Source organism: Myxine glutinosa, chromosome 1 (assembly GCF_964187855.1).
Source record: "Myxine glutinosa chromosome 1, kmMyxGlut1.1, whole genome shotgun sequence".
NCBI classification, from domain to species: Eukaryota; Metazoa; Chordata; class Myxini; order Myxiniformes; family Myxinidae; genus Myxine; species Myxine glutinosa.
In genome coordinates, this window is record NC_136261.1 from 65882172 (window position 1) to 65908622 (window position 26451).

Consider the following 26451-nt stretch of genomic DNA (forward strand, 5'->3'; position numbering starts at 1 on the left):
ATGAACATATACTCGGTCATGTGTGACAGCAATGATGCATGAAAGGCATCAATGGAAAGCTGAGGATCTCCTCATAATTGGTAAACCACATGTAAATTGTCAAACTAAATAACCTTTGCATATTAACCCCTTGAATTCGGATTACCTTTTTTTGATATGCACTGTAGAAACAGCTTTCCCTAAAAGACAGGTTGGTGAAGGAATCTAAAAAGGGTAAAATTAATGCAAGAATTTGTTCACATTCGAATAGATATGTATGAGTAACTGGGACTGATCAACTCTTGAAGGGGTGGGGGAGGGAAGCGGACGAGGAGGAGGACGACAAGACAGGGTTATCACCATAGTGATGTATATTCTTGCAGTTTTAACCCCTTTTGGGGGGGTGGCGGGGGGGTGTATGATTTCATATATATATATATTGTTACGGATTCATCACTTCCGCTGTTGTGGTTTTCACCCACTTGACATGTTTCTGATATTATGTATTATTATTATTCTCAAAAGGTTTATTATTCAGGAACAGCTATCTAAAGTTTAAAAGGTTAACTTAAAATGATACAGGAAATCATGCACCGGAAAACGCCGAGCGAAGAAGAAGAGGTCATGAGGAAAAGATCGGAGAAGAAGCGTGGTTGAAGCTCCGTATCAAGTGGTCGAGCATACATCGCGAGTGAACTTTGAGTCCTTGAAAGGAAGTTTGTGCGATAGGTGATATCGCCGGAGTATTGTGGAGCCTGCGAAGTCGGGTATTGGCATTGAGATTCCGGAGAACCCTTGCCTCGAAGCTCCCACTCGAGTGAGAGCCTTCCGCCATTTCGCCCCACGCGCTGCCTTCATCGGAAAAGGTTTTTGTCGCGTCGGCTGGGCTTATCCTCCGGTGGTTTGCCGGGGACGGCTGTGCAATAAAGCGGCATTTGAGGAGTACACGGCGATTCGCTGATTGAACGGCAAACGTGTACGTCGGCGCGCGTCTTTGGAGATTTTCCATTCTACCGGGAGTTTGCTGGGTGTTGGACCACGTGACTTCTGTGTCGCTTCGACCGCCTACGCCTCAATTTATCTGGATTGGACATTGTTCCAACGATCGCTGGAGCGAATCAACTTCGCCTTGGAGAAGGTTATAGAGACATTGAGGAGGTTCTTTCCATGTACTGGGAACAGTGAGTTCGATCACTTTAACAGATGGTACCATCCTCAGATATTGATTGTATGGTGGCTGGCTATCATGGTTGTATCATTATACCTGTGTGATTTTTAATATATTATTTTTGTTGATAACCATTGGTGTGGTTTCGATCTTGATTTTGACACGGAGTAATATATTTCTTTTCTGCCGTGGCTCCTCCCAGGGTTCGGGGGTATACAGAGACCAGGGGTCGGGGAGGAGCACGTAACAGAAATTGGGGGCTCGTCCAATTGATTCGTGGGCTCGAAATTGGGTTTTCGTCCGGGATATGTAAAAAAAAAAAAAAAAAAAAAAATATATATATATATTCCTTAAATTTCGTCCGGGAAAGAATTCCCTAACATTCCCAGAAGTCCCAAAGTTGGAACTTTTTCCAACATTCCCAAATTTTTTCCAAAAATAATTTTTTATTTTTAATATTTATTGTGTGAAGGTTAACAGGTGTTAACAATAGTCACCATGGAGTTTGACGCAGAGAAGTTTGCAGCAACCCCTAGTGAAGCACAGTTCAGAGCGTTACTAAAATCGGACCTCTTGGTATTGGCCAGACATTTTAGCTTGGAGGTCCGAACGAATATGAGGAAAGCAGAGTTGCAGAGATTGGTGATAGAATCTCTGGTGGGACGTGGATCATGGGAAGAGGGAGCCTTGGATTGGTTACCAGAAGGACAAGAAAAGGTGTAGCTCCAAAAAATGGAGATGCAATTGCAGAGCAAGGAAAGAAGAGCGACACAGGAAAGAGAACTCCAGGAAAGGTCAGAAGAGAAACAAGCAGAAGAAAGGAGAGTGGAAAGAGAACTCCAGGATATAAGAGCAGCACAGGAAAGAGAACTCCAGGAAAGAAGAGTAGCACAGGAACGAGAACTCCAGGAAAGGTTAGAAGAGAAACAAGCAGAAGAAAGGAGAGTGGAAAGAGAACTCCAGGAAAGAAGCGCAGCACAGGAAAGAGAACTCCAGGAAAGAAGAGCAGCACAGGAAAGAGAACTCCAGGAAAGGTTAGAAGAGAAAAAAGCAGAGGAAAGGAGAGCTGCAAGGGAACTCAAAGCAGAGGAGAGAAAAGCCGACAGGGAGTTAAAGGACCGTGAAATGGTGCTTCAGCAGGAAATTAGACTCAATGAGCTGGATGTAATGAAAGAACGGGGTGAGGTACCATCCATGCCGACTGGTTCGACACCTAGTCAGAACACCTGGGATGTTGGCAGACATGTGAGGCTGGTGCCACCCTTCAATGAAAAGGAGGTAGCCAATTTTTTTTCACACTTTGAGAAAGTGGCTCAACTGCTAAAATGGCCTGAGGAGTCCTGGACCTTGTTAGTGCAAAGTGTTCTGGTGGGTTAAGCTCAGGATATTTATTCGGCTTTACCGATTGACCAATGTGCAGATTATGAGATTTTGAAGAAAAACATTCTCAAGGCCTATGAATTGGTCCCGGAAGCTTATCGGCAAAAATTCCGGCATGCCAGGAAGAGGGAGAGTGAGACCCATGTGGAGTTTGCCAGAATGAAAGAAACCATGTTTGATAGGTGGTGTGATTCAAAAGGGGTTGGGAAAGACTTCGAACTATTGCGACAGTTGATCCTGGTGGAGGAATTCCAGCAGTGTGTCCACGAGGACATTAAAGTACATCTGGAGGAAAGGAAAGTACCAAAGTTGTATGAGGCAGCCACCATGGCAGATGACTATGCCTTAGGCAGATGACTATGACTAAAAGTGCCTTTGGGCTTCATGAAAAGCGCTATACAAAATAAATGAATTATTATTATTATTATTAACCCACAGGATGGGGTTCCACAAGCCTAACTTCTCGCCTAGACCTAGCCAGGGGAGCTATGGTACATCAGGGGTGGAGAACGAAAATTCATGGGGGCGGCCTCGAGATGACTATGAGGACCACTCTGATACCACGACTTCTAGAAATCAGAAGACAACAGTTCCAAGGCAGATGTATCCTCCGGGGGGGCTCGATGCAGACCACGAGGTTCTCCTCTGGGCCCTTATGAGTGTGTGTGTACTTACGCTTTTTGCCATAAACCTGGACACTTGATGTCCCACTGTTATGCTCTGGGAAAGGAAAATCAGGAGCGGATTTTCGACTAGTACAACTCCGAATGCAATGGCAAATGTGAAGAATCGCCCTCAAAAGGGTTACCAACCATTTATTTCAGAGGGGTTTGTGTCCTTGGATGGAGACTCGACTAACCGGAAACCGGTTAGGGTCTTGAGGGACACAGGAGCACATCAGTCTTTGATGCTTGAAGGCATTTTGCCAGTATCAGAGGAGACGGCAACTGGTGATAGTGTTCGTTTACAGGGGGCTGGTGGCTGTGTTAGAGCTCCACTTCATGTCATCCATTTGGAGTCTGATTTGGTGTCAGAACCGGTCACCGTAGGTTTACAAGCCACTCTTCCTGTAGAGGGAGTATCTTTGGTTATCGGGAATGATTTGGCCGGTGGTCAAGTTTATGGTAACCCGATGGTTGGTAAAAAGGCCAGCAGGGAAAATAACACCACACCAGTTAGGGATGGCGACAAATTTGACAAGTTATTTGTCGGTGGACTGAACTTCAACACAAAAGAAGAAGTTCTGACCTCTGTTTTCAGCAAATATGGACCGCTTTTGGTAGTGCTGCTGATAAAAGACAGGGAGACACAAAAGTCAAGAGGGTTTGGCTTTGTCACGTTTGAAAACTCAAAGGATGCCACAGATGCAAAAAAGGATCTGAATAGCAAGGAGTTGGAGGGTCGGACCATAACAGTAGGGAAGGCATTTCATAGGTGTCGTGCATGGGCGGACTGGCCATAGGGCATTTGGGCAATGCCCGGTGGGCTGGGACCGCTGGGTAAAAAATGGGCCGCTGGGCTGGATAAAAAACTGCTGAAAAAAAAAATTGTCACGGAAAACTTCTGCCTCCATCTCCGGGGATTCCCCGCTAAAAATCAAAAGGTCAAAAGGGCATTATAATTACTAGCAACGGTAGGTTCCAATGAAAAGGCAAAATATCAGAAATTGAAGGCTTTTTTATTTTACACGATTTATATAAACATCCGTTAAATCATATCACACGCAAAGCATCAAAATCTAAACAGTATCGTTAGAATTTCAATAAAATCCACATCACTGTGCTCCGAGACTGGTGTGCAGCTGTGTCACGATCTTGTTCACCAGATCTGTATTCCTCGGACTGCCCCTGAGACTGGTGTGCAGCTGTGTCATGATCTTGTTCACCAGATCTGTATTCCTCGGACTGCCTCCGAGACTGGTGTACAGCTGTGTCACGATCTTGTTCATCAGATCTGTATTCCTCGGACTGCCTCCGAGACTGGTGTGCAGCTGTGTCACGTCCTTGTTCATCAGATCTGTATTCCTCGGACTGCCTCCGAGACTGGTGTGCAGCTGTGTCACGTCCTTGTTCATCAGATCTGTATTCCTCGGACTGCCTCCGAGACTGGTGTGCAGCTGTGTCACATCCTTGTTCATCAGATCTGTATTCCTCAGACTGCCTCCGAGACTGGTGTGCAGCTGTGTCACGTCCTTGTTCATCAGATCTGTATTCCTCGGACTGCCTCCGAGACTGGTGTGCAGCTGTGTCACGTCCTTATTCACCAGATCGGTATTCCTCGGACTGCCTCCGAGACTGGTGTGCAGCTGTGTCACGTCCTTATTCACCAGATCGGTATTCCTGGGACTGCCTCCGAGACGAGACTGGTGTGCAGCTGTGTCACGTCCTTGTTCATCAGATCTGTATTCCTCAGACTGCCTCCGAGACGAGACTGGTGTGCAGCTGTGTCACGTCCTTGTTCATCAGATCTGTATTCCTCAGACTGCCTCCGAGACTGGTGTGCAGCTGTGTCACGTCCTTATTCACCAGATCGGTATTCCTGGGACTGCCACCGAGACGAGACTGGTGTGCAGCTGTGTCACGTCCTTGTTCATCAGATCTGTATTCCTCAGACTGCCTCCGAGACTGGTGTGCAGCTGTGTCACGTCCTTATTCACCAGATCGGTATTCCTGGGACTGCCTCCGAGACGAGACTGGTGTGCAGCTGTGTCACGTCCTTGTTCATCAGATCTGTATTCCTCAGACTGCCTCCGAGACGAGACTGGTGTGCAGCTGTGTCACGTCCTTGTTCATCAGATCTGTATTCCTCAGACTGCCTCCGAGACTGGTGTGCAGCTGTGTCACGTCCTTGTTCATCAGATCTGTATTCCTCAGACTGCCTCCGAGACTGGTGTGCAGCTGTGTCACGTCCTTGTTCATCAGATCTGTATTCCTCAAACTGCCTCCGAGACGAGACTGGTGTGCAGCTGTGTCACGTCCTTGTTCATCAGATCTGTATTCCTCGGACTGCCTCCGAGACTGGTGTGCAGCTGTGTCACGTCCTTGTTCACCAGATCTGTATTCCTCGGACTGACTCCGAGACTGGTGTGCAGCTGTGTCACGTCCTTGTTCACCAGATCTGTATTCCTCGGACTGCCTCCGAGACTGGTGTGCAGCTGTGTCACGTCCTTGTTCATCAGATCTGTATTCCTCAGACTGCCTCCGAGACTGGTGTGCAGCTGTGTCACGTCCTTGTTCATCAGATCTGTATTCCTCAGACTGCCTCCGAGACTGGTGTGCAGCTGTGTCACGTCCTTGTTCATCAGATCTGTATTCCTCAGACTGCCTCCGAGACTGGTGTGCAGCTGTGTCACGTCCTTGTTCATCAGATCTGTATTCCTCAGACTGCCTCCGAGACTGGTGTGCAGCTGTGTTACGTCCTTGTTCATCAGATCTGTATTCCTCGGACTGCCTCCGAGACTGGTGTGCAGCTGTGTCACGTCCTTGTTCATCAGATCTGTATTCCTCAGACTGCCTCCGAGACTGGTGTGCAGCTGTGTTACGTCCTTGTTCCTGCCTCCGATTGTCCTCGTCTTGGCGAGCCTTCGTTCTTGCAACAGCTTCCTTGGACGTTTTCGTTAATGAGGCTTTCCGTTTGGGAGGCATTTTACCGGTTTATCTGAAACGGTACCCGCCCAGTAACACGTACCAGAGAAAACAAATCGTTTGCGCAATGGGCTCTCCGATATTCGATGTGTTCACGGTTTGAATTACGTAACGTAACGTTTGTGACGAAGTTTGTGACTTTTGTGTTCACGGTAGTGTTTGATGTGACGGTGTGAACGTAATTTCGTAATGTTTTTCGTTTTTATTTTCGTAATCGTTTAATGAACCTTTAATGTTTAATGAACGTTTAATGTTTAATGAGCGCAAGAATAATGTTTAATGATCATTAAATGAATGAATGAATGAATGATTGTTATGAATAATGCCATGGCGTCGCGTTGGCAGCAGTGACAATATAAAAATGTTTGCCAAGAATTTCAAAGAGAGAAAAGGAACTTTTATCAGCAATGTCGTCTATCCTGAAGTTCTAAGCTGAAGAAGAGGTACCGTACAAAATCATTCAATTCTTTTTCCTAAAAAAAAGCGTACAGTTGATATGACTAATCACGATTTGAAACACGATGGAATAATATTTACCGATATGAACAGTGATGTGGTTTTTAAAATTGAAATTGTAAAAATACTGTTTAGATTTTGATGATTTGCGTGTGATATTTAACGGATGTTAAAATAAATCGCGTCTCCCAATTGAAGCCCCGCCCTTAGGGCGGGTACCGTTGCTCTTAAGTCTTAATATATAATGGCGATACAACAATTTTTACCGCTTTGCTTTGAAGAACGGGAATGAAGGGGGAGGAGCGTGTTAATATGTCTGGTTGAAGGTTTTGGGCTGTGAGGGGGTTTGAAGCCAGATTTTAATATTACAGCCGTCATGTTGGTGCTCGTCATCACTGCGATGCAAAGCGAAAGACGCCTCAGAGCTGTTACATTCACAATCGCTATGTCGTATGTACTCCCGAAACGTGTTTCCTTCATTGTAAAAACTACCAAGTCAGCAGTTAAAAGGATTTTGAGCCGATAGGCCTAGTAAGTTTAGATAGGTCTACTGACTACTGATCTAGTATTGATAACAATGTCGCAAACTGACTTACGATGCTAAATTGGACACTATTGTGTAAATTGGTCCTACTGAATAGTGGACACTATTGTGAGCAGCATTGAGCAGCGGTTTGACAGATCAGCAACATCAACATTGCATGCTGATCTCTCACTTCTTCACCCAAGGAACTTTGATCAAGTGCCATCGGGAGCTATGGAAGAACTGCATAAATATTTGCTGAGATTTGATGATGGTGTCACTGTGGAACAACTACGAAAAGAACTGCGAAGCCTTGGAGAACAATAGTCAACACTGAAACAATCAGTAGCAGATGCTTATACAGTGCAGGACAGTGAGTCTGAACAGGACAGGAAGACTCTGTCAAGTACATGTAAGTCATGTAAAGCCTGTCCTCTCTGCTGCTACAAGGTGCTCCTCAAGTTGAACCTCTTCACTGATGTCTACAAGAGTATCGGGCTTGCCTACAAGCTGCTGCTAACGCTGCCTGTGTCACAAGTGGCATGTGAACGGTCTTTCTCTGTTTGAAGAGAATCAAAAGCCGTCTGCGAAGTACAATGACACAAGAACATCTTGAGGCGTTCATGTTGATGTCTGTGGAAGAAGGGATCCTGGCCAAACTTGAAATGAAACTAAGGATATCATTGATGGTGTGCCTGCCAGAAGCAGCGAACTGCGCAGGCACCTACTCTCTCAGACATGACATGTGCTCGTGTTACTGAAAATAAATGTAATTTTTAGTGGATTTTATTTAGGTTTTTTTTTTCAAGCATTTCGTCTATTTTCTCAGATAAGCAACATATAAATGAATAATGGGCCGACCTAGGTGAAGGATGCCCGGGCCGGTTTTAAGACCCAGTCCGCTACTGGTGTCGTGGGGGCTACAGAAGAGGACAATGGAGGAGTAGTGTTGGTGGTGGCCGCAATCGATATTATTATGGAGGCTCCCAGAGTTACGGCAGCTCCCGAAGGAAGGATTATCAGTGTAGTGGCCGAGAAGGAGACCGCTATTCATGTGAATACAGTGACAAGCGGTCCCACTGTAATTATTGTGAAAGTTCGGAAAAGTTGAAGCACTGAATGTTGCGGAGACGCCGAGCCAAGATTCCTACATGGATTAACCATGAACGCCACGTTCCTAAAGGCATCCATGTAGTGGACTTTCCTGCATGGACTAACCGTGAACTCCACGTTCCTAAAGGCGTCCATGTCGTGAATACTTCCAGGCCTCACCACCCAACCACCATGAAACCTGGCTTTCAGCTCGGCCTCCCTGCAAAAGTGTTGTAGATTTGCTTGACTTTGGATTTTGATTACTACCCCTTAACCTTCATTCAAAAGAAACGAAAAATAAAATCAGAGGGGGGTGAGATGGAGTTTGGCTTTGCAGGAGGCCAACTGGGAAATTGAACCTGTAAAGGGCAGGGACAATGTCGTGGCTGACTGTTACATATTTATGTGAATGTATGTGAATTACTATTCAGGTCTTTGCTTATCAATGTGTAGTCGATGAAGGGTTGTTGTGGTTGGAGGGTCAGGAGCCCTTCTGGAAAAAGAGACCGGAAACGGAAGAAGAAAGACACGAGGTCCGGAGAAGCGACGAGGATTCTTCTTCTTCCTCGCCCCACTCCGACGAGAGGTGGGATCGATCTTGAGCAGCGTGGAAAAGCTGCGTTCCCAAGCCCGTCTGGCGAGAGGAGTTACCGGGACGTGTACCTACCCGGTTGACACGTCAAGCTGCCGTGGGGCCGGGCACCGACCCAGCGTCTGGCACCGTTCGCCGCACCGTCTACAAAGACGCGTACGGGTCGCACGTTGGGGCCTAACGCGCGTTGCAAGCGGCGGGTTGCTTTGCCAGCTTTACAGTACCCGCTTCGCTTGGCCAGGAGGGGTGCTGCAGCTGTGGTTCCCGGTACGATACATGCCCGGTGGAAACACGTCCGCCCGGGGTTCGTTCAACCGCCCGAGTGTGGCGAAGCCGACCATCATCTTGGTCAGGAGGGGCCCAGAGACATTGTGAGGGACAGAGACCAAAGGGGGTCGTGAGTACAAAAGGGGACACACGTATGTAAGATGGCCATCTTAATCAGCTAGGGGATTGATTGTGGATTGTGAATTGTTGATGGTTGATTGCTCGGGGAATATATCCTTGATTGTATCTTTGAAATGGTATGGTATCATTACCATTGAAAATATATCATTGAAAATCAGTTTCTCTTGGTTGGAATTCATATGGATTGTGTTACGAAAGCGCATACATAATACATCTTTCTGGCGAAGTTCCTCTCACGGTCCGGGGGTCACCGAGACCAGGTAGTCACCGGGAGGACCACGTAACAGAATTGGGGGCTCGTCCAAATTACGATTTGCGGATTCGCAATTGGGTCTACGTCCAGGATCTAAAATTGTATAAAATAATAAAATAATATTTTTATTAATTAAAATTTATTAATTAAGTATTAATTGGTAATTTTTTGGGGAAATTGGGGGTAAAGTATTGGGTGAAGGTTAACAGGTGTTAACGATAGGCACCATGGCGTTTGTGGCACAGAACTTTGCGGTAACCCCGAGTGAGGCACAGTTCCGAGCGTTACTAAAGTCGGACCTCTTGAAATTGGCCAAACATTTTAACTTGGAGGTCCGAACGAATTTGAGGAAGGCAGAGTTGCAGACCACGGTGATACAGTCTATGGTGGGATTAGGAACATGGGACGAGTTAGCCTGGGAGTGGCTACCCGAAGAACCAGAAGACATGGAACTCCGGAAACTGGAGTTGCAATTACGGAGCCAGGAACGGATCAAAGAAGAGGAAAGGAAAGCAGAAGAGAGGAGAAAAGAGAAACAAGCAGAGGAAAGGAGAGTGGAACGAGAACTCCAGGAAAGGTTAAAAGAAGAAGAAAGGAAAGCAGAAAAGGAAAGAGCAGAAGAAGAAAGGAAAGCAGAAAAGAAAAGAGCAGAAGAAGAAAGGAAAGCAGAAAAGGAAAGAGCAGAAGAAGAAAGGAAAGCAGAAAAGGAAAGAGCAGAAGAAGAAAGGAAAGCAGAAGAGAGGAGAGAAGAGAAACAAGCACAGGAAAGGAGAGTGGAACGAGAACTCCAGGAAAGGTTAAAAGAAGAAGAAAGGAAAGCAGAAAAGGAAAGAGCAGAAGAAGAAAGGAAAGCAGAGGAGAGGAGAGAAGAGAAACAAGCAGAGGAGAGGAGAGCTGCAAGGGAACTCGAAGCAGAGGAGAGAAAAGCAGAAAAGGAATTAAAGGAACGTGACATGGAGCTTCGGCAGGAAATTAAATTCAAGGAGCTGGAGTTAATGAGAGAACGGGGAGAGGTACCACCCTTGCTGACGGGGTCGACACCTAACCAGAAAACCTGGGATGTGGGCAGACATGTGAGGCTGGTTCCACCGTTCAGTGAAAAGGAAGTCGCGAAATTTTTTCCACACTTTGAGAAAGTGGCTCGACAATTAAACTGGCCGGAGGAGGCCTGGACCATACTAGTGCAAAGTGTGCTGGTGGGAAAAGCTCAAGAGATTTATTCGGCGCTACCAATGGACCAATGTGCAGATTATGAGGTACTGAAGAAGCACATCCTCAAAGCCTATGAGTTGGTTCCGGAAGCTTACAGACAAAAATTCAGGAATGCCAGGAAGAGGGAGAGTGAGACCCATGTGGAGTTTGCCAGAGTGAAAGAAAACATGTTTGATCGGTGGTGTGAGTCAAAAGGAGTCGGGAAAGACTTCGAAACATTGCGTGACTTGATCCTGGTGGAGGAATTTCAGCAGTGTGTCCACGAGGACATCAAAGTGTACCTGCAGGAAAAGAAAGTACCAAAGTTGTGGGACGCAGCCACCATGGCAGATGATTATGCCTTAACGCACCGGATAGGGGTCCACGAACCTAACCACTCGCCTAGATCTCCGCAGGGGAGGTGGGGAACAGCAGGTGCGGAGAACGACAATGCATGGCGGCGGCCTCGAGAGGATTATGGGGACAACGCGGATACCCCACCTGTTCGAAATCAGAGGGCTGCGGGCCCAAGACAAACTTATTTTTCGGGGGGCCCGAGGCAGACCACGAGTTTTTCCTCCGGGCCTACTTGCGGTTTTTGCAAGAAACCTGGACACTTGATGTCCAGTTGTTACTTCATGAAAAGGGAAGACCCAGAGCGGAGTCCGACTAGTACAACTCCGAATGCGATGGCAAACGTAAGAAATCGCCCACAGAAGAGTTACCAACCATTTATGTATGAGGGGTTGGTCTCACTCAAGGGAGACTTGACTAACCCAAGACCGGTTAGGGTGTTGAGGGACACAGGAGCCCATCAATCCTTAATGCTTGAAGGCATTTTGCCATTGTCAAAGAGTACCGCAACTGGTGATAGTGTTCGGTTACAAGGGATCGGTGGCTGTGTTAGTGCCCCACTTCATGTCATCCATTTGGAATCCGATTTGGTGTCGGGACCGGTCACCGTCGGTTTACAAGCCACGCTTCCTGTAGAGGGAGTATCTGTGATTATTGGGAATGATTTGGCCGGGGGGCAAATTTATGGTAACCCGAGGGTTGGTAAAGAGCATAGCAGGGAAAATAACACCCCACCAGCTCGGGATGGCGACAAAAGTTCCAAGTTATTTGTAGGGGGACTGAACTTCAACACAGAGGAAGAAGTTCTGACCTCTGTCTTCAACAGATATGGGCCGCTGGTGGAAGTGCGGGTGGTAAAAGACAGGGAAACGCAACGGTCAAGAGGGTTCGGCTTTGTCACGTTTGCAAGCACAAGAGACGCCAGAGAGGCAGAGAAGAATTGGAATGGTAAGGATTTGGAGGGTCGGACCATAACAGTAGGGAAGGCATTTCGTAGGCGTCGAGAGGCCTACAGAAGAGGACCACTGGGCAGGAGTTTTGGGGTTGGCAGCAGCCAATATTACTATGGAGGCTCCCAGAGTTACGGCACCTCCCGAAAGAATGAAGGTCAGAGCACTGGCCGAGAAGGAGACCGCCAGTCAGGTAACGGCTGGGACAAGGGGTCCCACCGTAACTGTTCGGAGTCTGGAGAAGTTGAAGCACTATATACGGGGAGCCGCCGAGCCGAGGTTCCTACACGGACTAACCGTGAACGCCACGTTCTTAAAGGCATCCAGGTAGTGAACTTTCCTGCACGGACTAACCGTGAACTCCACGTTCTTAAAGGCGTCCATGTAATGAACTTTCCTCCCCGGACTAACCGTGAACTCCACATTCCTTAAGGCGTCCATGTAGGGAATACTCCGCTGGGCCTCCCGGAAAAGTGCTATAGAAAGGTTTAAATTTGGGGGCTTTGGTCACCACCTCTTAACCGTCAGTCAAGAGGAACTAGAAGTGGTTGACGCTTGGTCCAGAGGGAATTAATCTAGGGGATTGTGTGAAATTTTGTGGCTTTATTTTTAAGTGATAACTGTGCCCGGGGGGAACTGATAATGTGGGGGGGGGTTGAGTTATCTGGTTTGTTTATCCAAGTTGGCCGGCAAAGAAAGTTTTCGCTGGGTTCAAACTTTCTTTCTTGAAGGGGGGGAGTGTTACATATTTATGTGAATGTATGTGAATTACTATTCAGGTCTTTGCTTATCAATGTGTAGTCGATTAAGGGTTGTTGTGGTTGGAGGGTCTGGAGCCCTTCTGGAAAAAGAGACCGGAAACGGAAGAAGCAAGACACGAGGTCCGGAGAAGCGATGAGGATTCTTCTTCTTCCTTGCCCCGCTCCGACGAGAGGTGGGATCGATCTTGAGCAGCGTGGAAAAGCTGCGTTCCCAAGCCAGTCTGGCGAGAGGAGTTACCGGGACGTGTACCTACCCGGTTGACACGTCAAGCTGCCGTGGGGCCGGGCACCGACCCAGCGTCTGGCACCGTTCACCGCACCGTCTACAAAGACGCGTACGGGTCGCACGTTGGGGCCTAACGCGCGTTGCAAGCGGCGGGTTGCTTTGCCAGCTTTACAGTACCCGCTTCGCTTGGCCAGGAGGGGTGCTGCAGCTGTGGTTCCCGGTACGATACATGCCCGGTGGAAACACGTCCGCCCGGGGTTCGTTCAACCGCCCGAGTGCGGCGAAGCCGACCATCATCTTGGTCAGGAGGGGCCCAGAGACATTGTGAGGGACAGAGACCAAAGGGGGTCATGAGTACAAAAGGGGACACACGTATGTAAGATGGCCATCTTAATCAGCTAGGGGATTGATTGTGGATTGTGAATTGTTGATGGTTGATTGCTCGGGGAATATATCCTTGATTGTATCTTTGAAATGGTATGGTATCATTACCATTGAAAATATATCATTGAAAATCAGTTTCTCTTGGTTGGAATTCATATGGATTGTGTTACGAAAGCGCATACATAATACATCTTTCTGGCGAAGTTCCTCTCACGGTCCGGGGGTCACCGAGACCAGGTAGTCACCGGGAGGACCACGTAACACTGACGCTTTGTCCAAAGTCAATTAACTTTGGAAATCTCTGTGGGTTGTGTGAAATTTTGTTGCTTTATTTTTGAAATGTTGATAATTGCTGCTCACGGGAATTGGTGATTTGGGTTGTGAGTTTATTTTTGTTTGTTTAAAGATTTTGCATGCAAAGAAAGTTTTCGCTGTGTTCAAACTTTCTTTCTTGAGGGGGGGAAGTGTTACGGATTCATCACTTCCGCTGTTGTGGTTTTCACCCAATTGATATGTTTCTGATATTATGTATTATTATTATTCTCAAAAGGTTTATTATTCAGGAACAGCTATCTAAAGTTAAAAAGGTTAACTTAAAATGATACAGGAAATCGTGCACCGGAAAACGACGAGCGAAGAAGAAGAGGTCGTGAAGAAAAGGTCGGAGAAGAAGCGTGGTTGAAGCTCCGTGTCAAGCGGTCGAGCGGACATCACGAATGAACTTTGAGTCCTTTAAAGGAAGTTCATGCGATAGGTGATATCGCCGGAGTATTGTGGAGCCTGCATAGTCGGGTTTCGGCATTGAGATTCCGGAGAATGCTTGCCTTGAAGCTCCGGCTCGAGTGAGAGCCGTCCACCATTTCACCCCGCGCGCTGCCTTCATCGGAAAAGGTTTTTGTCGCGTCGGCTGGGCTTATCCTCCGGTGGTTTGCCGGGGACGGCTGTGCAATAAAGCGGCGTTTGAGGAGTACACGGCGATTCGCTGATTGAACGGCAAATGTGTACGTCGGCACGTGTCTTTGGAGATTTTCCATTCTACCGCGAGTTTGCTGGGTGTTGGACCACGTGACTTCTGTGTCGCTTCGACCACCTACGCCTCAATTGATCTGGATCGGACATTGTTCCAACGATCGCTGGAGCAAATCAACTTCGCCTTGGAGAAGGTTATAGAGACATTGAGGAGGTTCTTTCCATGTACTGGGAACAGTGAGTTCGATTACTTTAACAGATGGTACTAAGATATTGATTGTATGGTGGCTGGCTATCATGGTTGTATCATTATTCCTGTGTGATTTTTAATATATTCTTTTTGTTGATAACCATTGGTGTGGTTTCGATCTTGATTTTGACATGGAGTAATATATTTCTTTTCTGCCGTGGCTCCTCCCGGGGTTCGGGGGTATACCGAGACCAGGGGGTCGGGGAGGAGCACGTAACAATATATATAGTACATTCAGAAAGTATTCAGACCCCTTCACTTTTCTCACATTTTATTATGTTGCAGCCTTGTGCTGAAATCGTTGAAATTCATTTTTTCCCTCATCAATCTACACTCAATACCCCATAATGACAAAGAGAAAACAGGATTTTAGAAATTTTTGCAAATTTATGAAAAATAAAAAACTGAAATATCACATTGACATAAGTATTCAGACCCTTTGCTATGACACTTGAAATTTAGCTGAGGTGCCTGCCATTTCTCTTGATCATCTTTGAGATGTTTCTACACCTTGATTTGAGTCCACCTGTACCTGATTTGAGTACAAATTCAATTGATTGGACATGATTTGGAAAGGCACACACCTGTCTATATAAGGTCTCACAGCTGACAATGCATATCAGAGCAAAAACCAAGCCATGAGGTCGAAGGAACTGCCTGCAGAGCTCAGAGACAGGATTGTGTCGAGGCACAAATCTGGGGAAGCCTACATCAAAATCTCTGCTGCATTGAAGGTTCCCAAGAGCACAGTGGCCTCCATAATTCTTAAATGGAAGAAGCTTGGAACAACCAGGACTCTTCCTAGAACTGGCCACCCGGCCAAATTGAGCAATCGGGGGAGAAGGGCCTTGGTAAGAGAGGTGACCAAGAACCCGATGGTCACTCTGGCTGAGCCGCAGAGATCCTGTGTGGAGATGGGAGAAACTTCCAGAAGGACAACCATCACTGCAACACTCCACCGATCTGGGTTTTATGGCAGAGTGGCCAGACGGAGGCCAAACAGTTCAATCTTCGTTTCATCAGACCAAAGAATCTTGTTTCTCACAGTCTGAAAGTACTTTAGGTGCTTTTTTGCAAACTCCAAGTGGGCTTTCATGTGTCTTTCACTGAGGAGAGGCTTGCATGTATGTATGTATGTATGTAAGTGTCCGCTCTTCACCCATTGGTTGGATAGCTGAGCTAACGCTAACCACAATTGTAACCTGAAATACTTAACCTAAAGCACCCAGAGGACCCAAAAGACCACCACCCACCCCAGCCCCCCTCTGTCCCCTCTGAGGACCCAAAAGACCCCAAGGACCCGAACACCAATAATACACGGAGGACCCAAAGGACCCAGAGAAACCAAAAGGCCCAGAGGACCCAAAAGACCCTAAATACCAAAAAGACTGAAAAGACCCAATGGACCCCAAAGACCCAAAAATACCCTGAAGACCCCGAAGACCAAAAATACCCCAAAGACTATAAAGATCCCAAATACCCCGTAGACCCCAAATACCAATATGATTCCGAAGACTGAAATAATTTTGAAGCCCTAAAATACCCCAAAGACACAAAAGATCCCAAAGATCCTGAAAGACCCCGAAGAAACAAAACACCCCAAAATTCCTTGAAGACCCCGAAGACCAAAAGACTGAAAAGACCCCAAAAGACCCTTAAAGACCAAAAAGTCTGAAAATACCAAAATCCTCTCCCCTGTACAGTCTGCACAGTGATGAGTGGAGTGGAGAGGAGTGAGGGGTTGGAGAGGAGTGAGTGGCTGGAGAAGAGTGAGAGTCGGAGAGGAGAGAGGGAGGGGAGAAGAGAGAGGGAGGAGAGAAGAGAGAAGGAGGAGAGAAGAGAGAGGGGGGGGTGAGAGAGGAGTGAGGATTGAGAGGGAGGTAAGGGAATGGGAGAGGAGAGGAGTGAGGGGAAGGAGGGAGGGGTGAGGTGTAGAGAGGAGTGAGGAGTGAGGAGTAGAGGAGAGTGAGGGGTAGAGGAGAGTGAGGGGTAGAGGTGAGTGAGGGGTGGGGAGGAGTGATGGGTGGATTGGGGTGAGGAGGGGAGAGGAGGGGAGAGCGGAGAGGAGGGAAGAGCGGAAAGGAGGGAGAGTTGTGTTCCCAACAAGGGAATTAGTTATTTATTATACTTCGTAAAAGTACTGTGCCTGAAAACTGAAGTTAGGGATCTAACTGTAGTGTAATTATATATTTTTTCATATTCCCAGGGTATATATAATGAGTTTATTTCAGGCGAGTTAACTCTTCCAAATATGTAATTAAACAATACTTCAAAAAACTTTGTACGTAATAAATTGTATATGTGGACTAACTATGGAATACAATCTCTATATATATATCTATCTATAATTCCATTAATCTCTGTGTGTATGGGTGTATGTGTGTATGTGTGTATGTGTGTATGTGTGTATGTTTGTCTGTGACCGCTGTTTCTCGACAACCACGGGTCCGATATACTTTAAACTTGCCAGGTATATTGCTGGGGACCCGAGGATGTGCCTTTTCAAGGTTTCATATTAATCGGACAAGTACTTACCGAGCTATGGCGATTTAGCCGTTCGCCGTTCGCTTTGGCGTTGCGAATGGACCAAACCATTTCATGTAAATAGAGGGGGGGGGGGGGGTTCTGTGGTCGTTGCGAATGGACCAAACCATTTGATGTAAATAGAGGGGGGGGATTGTCACCGTACTCGCAAGCCGTTCGCCGTTCGCTTTGGCGTTGCGAATGGACCAAACCATTTCATGTAAATAGAGGGGGGGGATATAATTTTAGATATATATATAGTACGGGCATATATATAGTACGGGCATGCCCTAGTATATATAATGGAGCAAGTGTTTGTGATTATGTATGTATGCATGCATGTATGTATGTATGTTCTTCACCCATTGGTTGGATGGCTGAGCGAACGCTAACCACAATTGCAACCTGAAATACTTAACCTAAAGCACCCAGAGGACCCAAAAGACCACCACCCACCCCAACCCCCCTCTGTCCCCTCTGAGGACCCAAAAGACCAAGAGGACCCAAAAGACCACAAGGACCCAAACACCAAAAATACACCGAGGACCCAAAGGACCCAGAGAAACTAAAAGAGCCCAAGGACCCAAAAGACCCCAAAGACCAAAAAGACTGAAAAGACCCGAAGACCCCAAAAACCCCGTAGACCAAAAATACCCTGAAGATGCAAAAGACCCCAAAGACCCTTAAATACCCCAAAAATCCTTAAAGACCAAAAGACTGAAAAGACCCCAAAATATCCTTAAATACACGAAAGACCCTAAAAACGAAAAAGGCTGAAAATACCCAAAGATCCAAAATACCCTGAACACCCAAAACACCCCAAAAACCCTGAAGACCAAGAAGACTGAAAAGACCCCAAAGACCCTTAAATACCCAAAAGACCCTGAAGGGAAACCTAAATGCTATTTTTTTTTTGCCAAAAACCATTGATAAAATTAAACACGGTCCAATTTTAAGGGAATTTTGTTTCTCTTTGCCAATCACAAAGTGCCATAAAAAGCCCTAGAGTGTCGATTTTCGAGATGGCCAGTGACGTCACATTGTGAACTCACTAGGTATGAGATTATTATGAGATACGGGTGATGCATCACGGGTGATGAAGGTTCTGCTCAAGTTTCATTGAAATTGTGTGTGTAGTTTCAGAGAAAATAGCAAATACCTATTTTGGGGAACAACCCCATGTACACTCCCTTGGGGCCCGATATCTATCTATAATTCCATTAATCTCTGTGTGTATGTGTGTATGTGTGTATGTGTGTTTGTATGTTTGTCTGTGACCGCTGTTTCTCGACAACCACGGGTCCGATATACTTTAAACTTGCCAGGTATATTGCTGGGGACCCGAGGATGTGCCTTTTCAAGGTTTGAAATTAATCGGACAAGTACTTACCGAGCTATGGCGATTTAGCCGTTCGCCGTTCGCTTTGGCGTTGCGAATGGACCAAACCATTGCATGTAAATAGAGGGGGGGGGGTTCTGTGGTCGTTGCGAATGGACCAAACCATTCATGTAAATAGAGGGGGGGGGTTCTGTGGTCGTTACTGCCACGTGGTTTCAAAGTTTTTTTTTGTTGTTGTTGTTTGCACGCATGTTTTTTTGCACCCACGTACGGGCACGCCCTAGGATGTTTACACACACACACCCCTACACAAATTTTTTTTTTTTTTTTTTTTTGGCAAGGAACGGGCACCCACGTACGGGCACGTCCTAGCTTATATATAGTACGGGCATGCCCTAGTATTTTTTAATGCTGTGAACAAACTTTGGTACAAAAAGGGTGTTGAGGGTTGTGGTCAAGTTTTAACGAAATTGTGTGTGTAGTTTCAGAGAAAAGAGCAAATACCTATTTTTTTTGGAGGGGGTTGGGCAACCCCCCAGTAGACCCCCTCAGGGACCGATTTTTTTTCTTAGTGCAGTGAACAAACTTTGGTACATCACAGTATGATGAAGGTTGAGGTCAAGTTTCATCGAAATGGTGTGTGTAGTTGGACCCCAAAGTGTGTAATGTGTAGAAATAGTGTGTGTAGTTACAGAGGAAAATGCAAATCCCTATTTTGGGGGGTCAAACCTGGATCCACTTTGACCCCCGGTCACCCTGATGTTTTTCATGCCATGAACAAACTTGAGTTGCAAGACACCAAATATCATTTGTGCCAAGTTTGGTCACAATCCCATCAGCGGTTTCGGAGAAGAAGTTTCAATTATTTACGGACAGACGGGCGGATGATGCGCCATCGCATAAGCTCCCCAAAACTACGTTCCAGGTGAACTAAAAATCATCAAAGTGGTATTTAGGTAGTGGATGTGGTAAACTACACGTGCATATATACAGCGCCTTCAGAAAGTATTCACACCCCTTGACTTTTTCATATTTTGTAGTGTCACAACCTGAATATAAAATTGATTAAATTGAGATTTTTTTGTCACTGATATACACATAAAACCCCATAACGTCAAAGGGGAATATATATTTTTTAGAAATTTCTGCAAAATAATTAACAAAACATAGGTGCAATACCCCTGGTGCTCACCTGGTCGAATAAACAGTATACTGCACTGACTAAAGGTATTTTAAACCAATTTCAATGCTTGCTAGAAGACAGGACAGCATGTAGAATCATACTAACATAATCATAAGACTAAACAAACAAATAAAAAACCACTTATTTTGGCGGGCAACCTCCCCACCCCTTCCCACCCCGTGTACTTCCTCAGACCCCAATTTTTCCAATGCCTTGAAGAAAGATTGGTACATCATGGATGATGAAGGTTGTGGTGAAGTTTCATCAAAATTGTGTGTGAAGGTTCTGAGAAAAGAGCAAATACCTATTTTGGATGGGGGGGGGGGGGGGGGAGGAGGGGGTCAAAACCTGCACCCAGTTTGACCCCCCGTCGATCCCCAAAGGGGCAGATTTTTTAATGCTGTAAACAAACTTTAGTCACAACACAACAAATATAATTTGTGCCAAATTTGGTCGTAATCCCATCAGCGGTTTCGGAGAAGAAGTTTCAAATGTTGATGGACTGACGGACGGACGACGCGCCATCGCATAAGCTCCACTGAACTTCGTTCCAGGTGAGCTAATTAAAAGCTGAAATGTCTTGCGTCAATAAGTATTCAACCCCTTTGCTATGACACTCCAAATAGAGCTCAGGTACATCCAATTTCCTTTGATCATCTTTTCGATTTCTCTACAACTTGATTGGAGTTCACGTGTGGCCAATGCTATTGATTGGTCATGATTTAGAAAGTAGCACATCTTTCTATATAAGGTCCCACAGTTGACGGTGCATGTCAGAGCAGAAACTCTACCATGAAGTCCAAGGAACTGTCCATATAATTCTGGTATTGAATTGTGAGGAGGCATAGATCTGGGGAAGGGTATAAAACAATTTCTGGAATGTTGAAAGTTCCTAAGAGCACAGTGAGCTCCATCATTAGAAAATAGAAAGCATATTGAACTACCCAGACTCTTCCTTGAGCTGGCTGTCCGACCATACCGAGCAACCGGGGAGAAAGGACCTTGGTAAAGGAGTTGACCAAGAACCGAATGACCATTCTGACAGAACTACAGAGTTCCTTGGCTGAGATGGGAGAACCTGCCGGAACGACAACAGTTATAACAAAATGAGGTGGAAGAGTTGGTTAGGTGACAAGAAGAAGCCGATTCCATTTAGATTTAGGTCCAGATCCAGATCCGGCCTCTCAGTGAGATACAAAACTGAAACTGTTCAGCCTGGCGGAGGTATGTGATCTACCGAGTGCTGTTCCAGAGTGCGTGAGTTCGTGCAAGTTCCAGACTCCTCTTTACCTTAAGACCCCTTGACACCCTGAAGACCCCTAAACGCCCGAAGACCATTGAGACGCTTAAGACCCCTCAACACCCCTGAGACCTCACAATTCCCCTATTATCCTTCAGACCCCAGGATCACAAGACCCTTAAGACTCAAAGACCTCCCACAACCCCAAGTCCCTTACGACCCCTAACACCCCCAATAAACCTAAGACTCCTAATGCCCCCAAAACCCTCAGAGGGTGGGTATTCCGTTGATTCTTTTTAAAATTGACAAAATTCAAACATAAAAGCCTGTCCCATGACTTTTGATTTTGATTGCAAAATCATTTGATGTGCCAAATTCCCAGACATTATTACACATACGTACAAGCAGAACACCCACCCGCTTGGGTGGGTAAAGTTTCTGCATTACTTGCTGAAAAAAGTATCGTCTGTGTTTTGCAAGAAGACTATAGATTTGTGTGTGGTGTTATAGATGGTCTAAAGGGTGTGAAGGTCTAAAGGCATATAAACTGACTAAAATGCTCTATGTGGTCTAAAAGGTATGAAGCTCGAAATGGTCAAGGGTCCAAGCAGTCTAAGGGGTGTAAATATGTCTAACAAGGCTTAAGGGTCTGCAGGGTCTAAGGGGTGTTAATATCTAAGCCTCTAAGGGGTCTAAAGGGAGTCATTGGACTAAAGTCCCCCCCCCCCTTCCCACGCCTCCTCCCCCCAAGCCCTCTCCCTCTCACAAATCTCCCGATGTCCATGCTCTCAAATGTTGTGTGTGTGTGCTTCCCCTTCTCTCCACATCTTGTCTACCGCTTCCTTTATTATATGTTTTGTGTGTCTGTTTGTTTTTTGTGTAATAAATGTTAACACTTTCACGAGCCTCGATCCTGTAAACAAAATAAATAATAAAAAAGGTGTGTAAAGGTCTAAAGGGTCTGTGGGGTTTAAATGTGTCAAAAGTATCTTAAATGTATAAGGGGTCGAAAGGGGGCAGAGTCTAAAAGGTCTAATGGGGTCTATTAGTTTGAAAGGGTCTGAGGGAGTCTATAGGCCATGGTGTTCTAAAGGGTCTGATGGAGTCTATGGGGTGTTCGGGTTCTTCAAGGTCTCACGGGGTTTAAACGGTCTAGCGGGGTCGATAGGATCTTAGGGTTCTAAGGATTATATATAGTCTTCCGGTTCTAAAAGGTCTTCTGGGTCTTTTGTAGTCAGGACCCTTAGGGATATTTTGGTTCAAATTCTTCCAAAAGCATCAAATTTGGCGCAGATGTTGCCCATGCCATACTCTTTCGATTTTTGACGGGCGTCAAGAGCGGTATGATCCGGGGACCATACCGGTCCATCCCGCCATGTCACCTGACCTATGACGTCATAATTAGGATATGCATCCAATCACATGGCGTACTATAAGTGGTCAAAGTTCAAAATGAATCGATCGAAAAATGAAGGCAGGGATCCATTTTTAAGGTTTTCATAAAATCCAATATGGCCGCCAGGTCACATGACCTATGACGTCATATTTATGACATGTATACAATCATGTATACATGAATCCGGATCATGATCGCACAAAAATTAAACACAAGGATATGGCATACAGTTCATAAAACATCAAAATCCGTACCTTTGTAATTAGACTAATGAACTGCATATGCCTGAAAATTAGGAAATAGACATGTAAGTATTTCCTCTAATTGTCAAAAATAAGGTCAGAGTTCGATTACCCAACCCAGAAACATAAAATGGTGAACCTCGCGTAAATCTTGACAAAAAACTCAAAAACCAACATGTTTGACTCAAAAATGACCTTTAAGATGACCTTGAGGGTTGACCTTGACCTCGAATCATCAAAATAACATCATAATTGGATTCCTCGACCTCGAAAACCCCTGAAAAGTGGTATCATACATGATTCCAACCCTTTTGGTTATTTAACTGATTTTCCTCTAATCCGGGTGGCGGCCATTTAGTATTTCGCCAATATGGGGCCCCCGAGGGGGGGGGGCGTCAAAAATCGAAAGAGTATGGCATGGGCAACATCTGGGCCAAATTTGGTGCTTTTGGAAGAATTTGAACCGAACGGCCCCAAAATATCCCTAAGGGCCCTGACTATTGGGTCTTCCGAGTTATTTGGGTCTTTTGGGTTCTCAAAGTCCTCGGGGTATTTTGGGTCTTCAGAGTCCTCAGGTTATTTTGGGTCTTCGGAGTCCGAAGGGTATTTTGGGTCCTTGGGGTCTTTAAGGGTCTTTGCAGTGTTTTGGGTCTTATAGGTGTTGGGGGGAATCTTAAAGGGTTTTCAAAGGTCTAAGCGGTCTCAGTAGTCGAATCTTAGGGTTCTTTCCCTAACAATCTTGGGAAAGGGTCGAAAGGTACAGTAGAAGTAAATAATAGACGTACGTAATTAATAGAAGGATGCAACTGAGTTCAAACAGTACGTAATTAATAGACATATAATCCCACAGCTTCACGGACAGACGGACGCCAAGACAGAGCTCCTTTTATATTATAGATGTCCAATCAATTGAATTTGCCACAGGTGGAGTCAAATCAAGTTGTGGAGACATCTCATGGATGATTAAAGGAAATTGGATGTACCTGAGCTCTATTTGGAGTGTTACAGCAAAGGGGTTGAATAGTTATTGACTCAACACATTTCAGCTTTTCGTTTTTAATTATTTTGTAACAAATTCTAAAAAAGAAATTCCACTTTGACGTTATGGGTAGATCGGTGTAGATCAGTGTGATGTGTAGATCAGCGACAAAAAGTCGATTTAATCAATTTTAAATTCAGGCTGTGACACAACAAAATGTGAAAATGTCAAGGGGTGTGAATACTTTCTGAAGGCCCTGTATGGATGTGCTAAATATGAAAGGAATGGGTCCAGTCATTGTCGATTGGAATATTCGGATTCACATGACTCATAATATCCCACCTCCTCCCCTAAATGAGGTCACACCTGTTTGGGACTAATAACGGCCCTCATACTAAACCCTAAGGTACCAAACTATTTACAACCTACCAGCGTGGCGTCCTCCCATTCACTGTTTGCTTCATTAAATGTCCACACATGTGGGAATTGGGGTTAATGATCTTTGTGACGTAGCAAGCGATTAATCAACACAAATAACCACTCCATTCACATCTTTATTCACCCGTCGACCTTTTAATATAAAAATACAATACTTGTTTGAGGAGGTACAGAGAGCTCGTTCGTTCAACCAGAGGAATCGGGTTCTATATATATATTTTTTTTTTATGCAGAATCGAGGCTCGTGAAAGAGCTAACATTTATCACACACACAAAAAAAAAATCAGACACACAATGCATATAATAAGGGGAGTGGTAGACAAGACGGGGAGAGAAGGGGAAGCACACAAGTACAACATTTGAGAGCAGGGACATCGGGAGATCTGTGGGAGGGAGAGGGCTTGGGGGGAGGAGGCGTGGGAAGGGGGGAGGGGGGGGATATTTTCTACCCATTGGACCACAAGTACCATCGACTCTGCAAAGCTGTTATATAATTACTTGGAGTGGGGAAACAAGAGGGGATGGAGGGGGTGACATCTTCCAATTTGATCACTTTACATGCACGATTGTGAAAACGATAAAAGAAGAAGAAGAGGAGGACTGTGAATGGTCAAATAATTCTTGATTCGTCACATTTTTCTTTCCCGAATAGCGGATGAGCGGGTGATTGGGGTGGGGATTCGTACCTCTTACCCTCCCCCCTAAATGCTGCACTCTTATTCTTGTATTGGGATTCAAATATGTTTTGGTAACTTCGGTGGTTCATATCGATCCGATGATTCAGTTATATTGAAATAAACAAGATTATCAAATCTGTAAATATTTATAAACAATTATGTGAATAACTCACAATGTTTTCTTGTGTTTTCAGGTGTTGAACACACACGAGCTGTGGAAGAGAAATCCGTGTTTGGAGTTGTGGGTGACGCGGTGACGCTGCCATGTTTGTTCAACAGATCATTGTGGAGAGAAGGGGTTCGGGTGGAATGGTGGAGATACAACGTCGACATCATGCAAGACTTCCCGGATGAAGGATTCACTCGGGATGGATATAATATTCTGAACATTACCGGTTATGGAGTCAAAGAAGGAGATTTTTCTCTCCTTTTGTCACCTGTAAGTTATTATAATTCTGGAACATTCACCTGTACCCACCTTAATCGTTCCACTCACAAACGAACCAAACTCGCTGAGGTGAAACTCGTCACTGCTGAAGGTGAATATTTATCATTATGTTTATTAATAAATACAATCATTGAATAAACACAGGTGATTAATATAAATTAACGAAGTAATTAATTACAATATAATGTTTGTTATTCACAGTGACGAGCCGGAGGAACCCGGTAGAGGAAGGTCGTGAAACCACCTTGAGGTGCTCGATCTATGGAGGTGCTGATGGTGACGTGGAGTGGATGAGGGGGCACCTGTCGGTAGGAAAGGGACAGGTAATGAAAGTTTCACAAATGGGGATCACTGATGGGGGTAAATGGACCTGCGTCGTCTCCACAATGAACAAAACCCGTCTCACCATCAATCGCTTTATCAACGTCTATAAACGTGAGATAATTATTTAATTATTGTCTTATTATATAATTTATCTTTAACTTCACTTTTATTCACATTTGTTATTCAACATTAAACATTCAATTTCTCGTGTTATTAAACATCCCATTCCCTCTCTTGCAGGAGGATCACGTGATGGTGTAAAGAGAAGTATTTATATAACTCCAGTTAACAGTAACATCACCTTACCAGGTGTGAATGATCACAGCACTCGATGGTATAAAGTGAATGAATCAGAATCTCTGATGAAGGATCGAGATGAACAAACAAATGGGAAATTCACAATCACCGAGGATTTCTCACTTAGAATCTCCGATGTTCGTCCCGCGGACATCGGACATTACGAGTGTCGATCTGATCCGGATATTTATTATATATCGATCATCATCATCGTCACAGGTAAGCTGCTCCACCTGTTGTTATTGTAACAGAAACATGATGAGTTTCAAATAGGTTTTTATTGTTAAAATAAACAACAACATCTTTACTTTCACCTCCAGCCACAGTGACTCCAGGGAAAAGAGTTTCCAATGGAACTGCAGTGACTTTCAACTGTGAACTTTCGCATCCTGTACCTGGTGTGACGTTCGGGTGGCGCCATGTAACGTCTGATCGTGACGTCACGAACCAGTCCAGTTTCACTTTCACATTTACTCCTGAAGATGCAGGAAAATGGATGTGTGTTCTGTATGGAGAATCAGGAAGAGTTATCACAACAATCTCACAAACAATTACAGAAGGTGCGTTTATGGATTTATTGTAAATGGTATAAACACGAGTGTGAACGAACGATTTGTTTATTACCTGCACTCGCGAAGCGAAAAGCAGGGTTCGGCATTCGGGTGCGTGCATTCCGTCCGTACGTGTCTGTATGTTTACGTGGTTTGTAGTCGACCCAACTAGAAACTGTTGTTTTAAAATTAATTTATTCATTCAGTTGGTCCGACTGACACGAAATTTTATCA

At 45.3% G+C, this 26451-nt stretch overlaps 1 protein-coding gene across 2 annotated transcripts in view; it reads left to right on the forward strand.

Annotated features, from left to right (window-relative positions):
• The window catches only part of LOC137424751 (T-cell surface glycoprotein CD4-like), a 57466-nt gene that overhangs the window by 4547 nt on the left and 26468 nt on the right, over nucleotides 1-26451 (forward strand). The window contains exons 2-5 of one of the 2 annotated variants that reach the window (XM_078772649.1): nucleotides 24792-25136; nucleotides 25247-25480; nucleotides 25610-25885; nucleotides 25987-26226. In XM_078772649.1, the coding sequence (XP_078628775.1) occupies nucleotides 24792-25136; nucleotides 25247-25480; nucleotides 25610-25885; nucleotides 25987-26226 (1095 nt within the window). The remainder of the gene's footprint in view (nucleotides 1-24791; nucleotides 25137-25246; nucleotides 25481-25609; nucleotides 25886-25986; nucleotides 26227-26451) is intronic. The other variant, XM_078772654.1, reaches the window with a different exon arrangement.